The sequence below is a fragment of the Perkinsus marinus genome (genome assembly GCF_000006405.1).
Source record: "Perkinsus marinus ATCC 50983 genomic scaffold scf_1104296940846, whole genome shotgun sequence".
Lineage (NCBI taxonomy): Eukaryota > Perkinsozoa > Perkinsida > Perkinsidae > Perkinsus > Perkinsus marinus.
Window position 1 is genome coordinate 152,173 of NW_003212688.1, and position 3,187 is coordinate 155,359.

The following is a 3,187-nucleotide window of genomic DNA, read 5'->3' on the forward strand; positions in this document are numbered from 1 at the left end:
GTGATAACAGCCCACGAGAAAATCCACTAGCTGCGAATAATCCACCGCTGATTCCGGCTGTTGACCGCCAGCAGACACTCCGCACTCTAGATGGGTCTTCACAACCTGGGTGAAATTCGCGAATAAAAACGGGTCATACGGTCGGCCCTGGGCCTCCTTCTTCCACACTGTCACTGATCCGACAGTACTGGCAGTCTCTAGCGTTGGGGAAACAGCAACACTAGACGCACCGTTCTTGACGTTATTATGATGTTGGGTCCCGCCACGTCCATATTGGCGTCGCCGCTCACCTCGAACACCATTGATCGAGGGCCCGATGGTAGCCGGTGTAGTATTGGGAGACCGCGACGGCGAGTCGACTGCAGGGACGGCGCTTGGCACAGTTGCTGCGGTGGTCATAAGGCAAACAACCACCGCGAGAAACTAAGATTGTCAATGAGAATTGCAACAATGTGAGAACGACGCGAAGACGCCTCAGCCAAATGTAAAGATTCTTCGTGATCCCCTTGGTATCAGAGATTCGACTGAAATGGCTGTAACGGAGATGTTCTCAAACGGACCTATTCCGTATCCAACTGCCACGACCTCAAGATTCCACCTTATTCCGTTGAGCTTTTATAAAATTAGTAGAAGACGTTGAATTCCTATGCAGAGCTGTGCTGTCGAGATACTTGAGGCAACTCTCACGATCCTCTTGTCACTCGACTCACGGTGGGGACAAAAACAGCAAACGCGACACGCTTCGCTCCGCCCCAAAATCGGCTGCCCACGCTATGTGGAATCGATCGCCATCACCCTAGTGTGGATTTGCTGCCGAAATCAACCATGCAGAACGATCAAGGAAAGATCGTCGACTTGTACATCCCTCGTAAGTGCTCTGCCACTAACAGGATCATCGCCGCTAACGACCACAAGTAATATGCATCGAAGTTTGGACTTCTGGCTCTTCTGTTGTCATCGTTGCCTCTTTTTCTATCGTATCGCTCTCCCGCTAGCCTGTAAATGACTACTTGACGTGCGGTTATGTTGTGTTCTCTCAGGTCGGCTCAGTTCAACGTTGCCGTTGTTGACCCCAAGACTGGCCTTGCTACTGGCGAGTTCCACCCCGTCTGCATTGCCGGTTACATGAGGAGCAAGGTACTGTACCATCTTGAGGATAGGCTGATTGATGGTTGTCATTATCTTTCCTTCAGGGTGAGTCTGATGCTTGCGTCAACCGTCTCTTGCACGAGAAGAACATCCTCTCCTTCGCCGAGTAAAGTATCCTCCTCTACGATGTGATCGCGAGTGATGAGCCTTGGCCGTTTCCAACGCACGGTTCGTTGCCAGCAGCAACACAAGTTACATGCTTTGGTGTTGAGTTGAGGGACTTGTGTTCGACGAGGGGCGGGGGAATGGTGACCGGATGTTTCGAAGACCTCATTCGTTCTACGTACGATTGCGGTTCAAAATCATCCAAAATTCATGACCAAGTCTAGCGGGTGGCATGATGAGCTTCTGTTATGATCTCGTGTCAATTGGCTAGACCACACTTCATTATTCTGGCGATGATGATTATCTCTAAATCTGACACCTCTTGTCCGAGCACAGACCACAGTGTCTGTGCGCTGAACACAAATGAGACGCAGCTGAGTAGCCAGCATTGTAATTGCGAGGATGATGAACTAGCGACCAACTCGGATTCCCCTTCCTTAGCAGCTTCGGTTGCTATGAGGCCAATCTCGCATGCTTCTGACTCGTTATTTTTTCGCCGATGATGATTCTGTGCTATCAGACTAGAGTCGCTGATAGGTTCTGATGATACTCTCTCAACGCACACTGAGGCTCCAATAGTTTACCGGATGAAAGGAAACCACATTCGATCTCCTGTGAGTTTTGCGGTTATTGCAACTCGTCCTAGAGTGAGAATTTCAGCGGGTGGCATCAAGCTTTCGTATAGCTGCGTGTCAATTGGCTGGCATACAGCTTTATATTTGTTTCTATGATGATTTCTCAATACTTCTGACACCTCTTGTCCGAGCGGTTATTGACCGCGTTGAACACACATGAGAAGATCTGAGACACTCAATGATTGTTTGGTGATGATGATTTGCGACCAATTCGGATTCCCCTTCCTTAGCGGCCTCGGTTGCTATGAGGCGATTTTCGCTTTTTCTGAACCATTGATGTTAACAGCCGATGATGATACTGTGCAATCAGACTAGAGTCTCTGAGTTTATATGATTATAACAACTCGCATTACCTGAGGCAACAATGAGTTATATAGGTCGTCGGGGCTCAACAACTTGAAAATGGTTCTGTTGCAACTTGCAACACCACTCACTTACATCACAATTTTCTGTGTGATGCAAGTGAAGTGACCATACGTTTATCACATCACACATGCTCATGTTCTCCGAAAATTCCTGAAAATCCAGAGCAGTTAATGACGATATTCAGCGAGTTCTGACGAGAATATAACACTCGAAAACTCACTTCACCTCCAAGCCTGGTACCGACAGAAATGGAGAACGGCGGACACGACTTGGACAAGCCAGTCAAACGCAAAAGTATGTACAGAGAGAGACAACAGTGTGTGATTAGTCTCTGGTATGCTCCCCCTCTCCCCCTCCACAATGTTGCTTACAATCATCTATGATGTCATTCGTGACGACCCCAACCAACATTGTATGGGGTGAAGAGGGGCGCGCGACTGAGTCAACTAATTTTAATTTTGACTGTAGCCCGCACGATTTCTCGGAATTCCACGTTGCTGTCAAATTTGCGCTCCAGCTGGGGGAAGATTGCAGATGAATTCCAGCTTTTTCCTGAGTGAATCCGATAGACAAAAAATAGTCCGGGCAGCAAGGAAAGGTCACTCAACACGCCAGATTGCTCACTTAGTCGGTAGGAGCCAATCCGCTGTGAGTCGTATCCTCCGTGGGAAACCTATCCGCCTGTCGGCTGGTACTGGTACCTCTGGTGATGTTCGTACTACTGGCCGTCCACATGCTCTAACGGAGAGGGCTCGTAGGGCTATCGTCAGGAGTTTCACCATCGCGAAACGCCGCAATCCATATACTACAGTTAGAACCTTCTATCAGTCTGCTAATTTATCAGTGTCGTATGATACTGTGGTACGGTTGTTACGCAGTGCTGGATGGACGTATCGTCGAACACCTGGGAGAGTGGTCTTGAAGAGAGGGGA

At 48.7% G+C, this 3,187-nt stretch overlaps 1 protein-coding gene across 1 annotated transcript; it reads left to right on the top strand.

The window, feature by feature from the left end:
* Positions 1-825: 825 nt before the first annotated feature.
* On the top strand, positions 826-1,259 carry Pmar_PMAR000980 (Ribosomal protein, 40S subunit, putative; the record flags this gene model as incomplete). The annotated part of the gene is made up of 3 exons (XM_002781975.1): positions 826-914; positions 1,041-1,137; positions 1,194-1,259. 3 exons carry the CDS (start codon positions 826-828, stop codon positions 1,257-1,259), a joined length of 252 nt encoding a protein of 83 aa, XP_002782021.1.
* Positions 1,260-3,187: the final 1,928 nt, after the last annotated feature.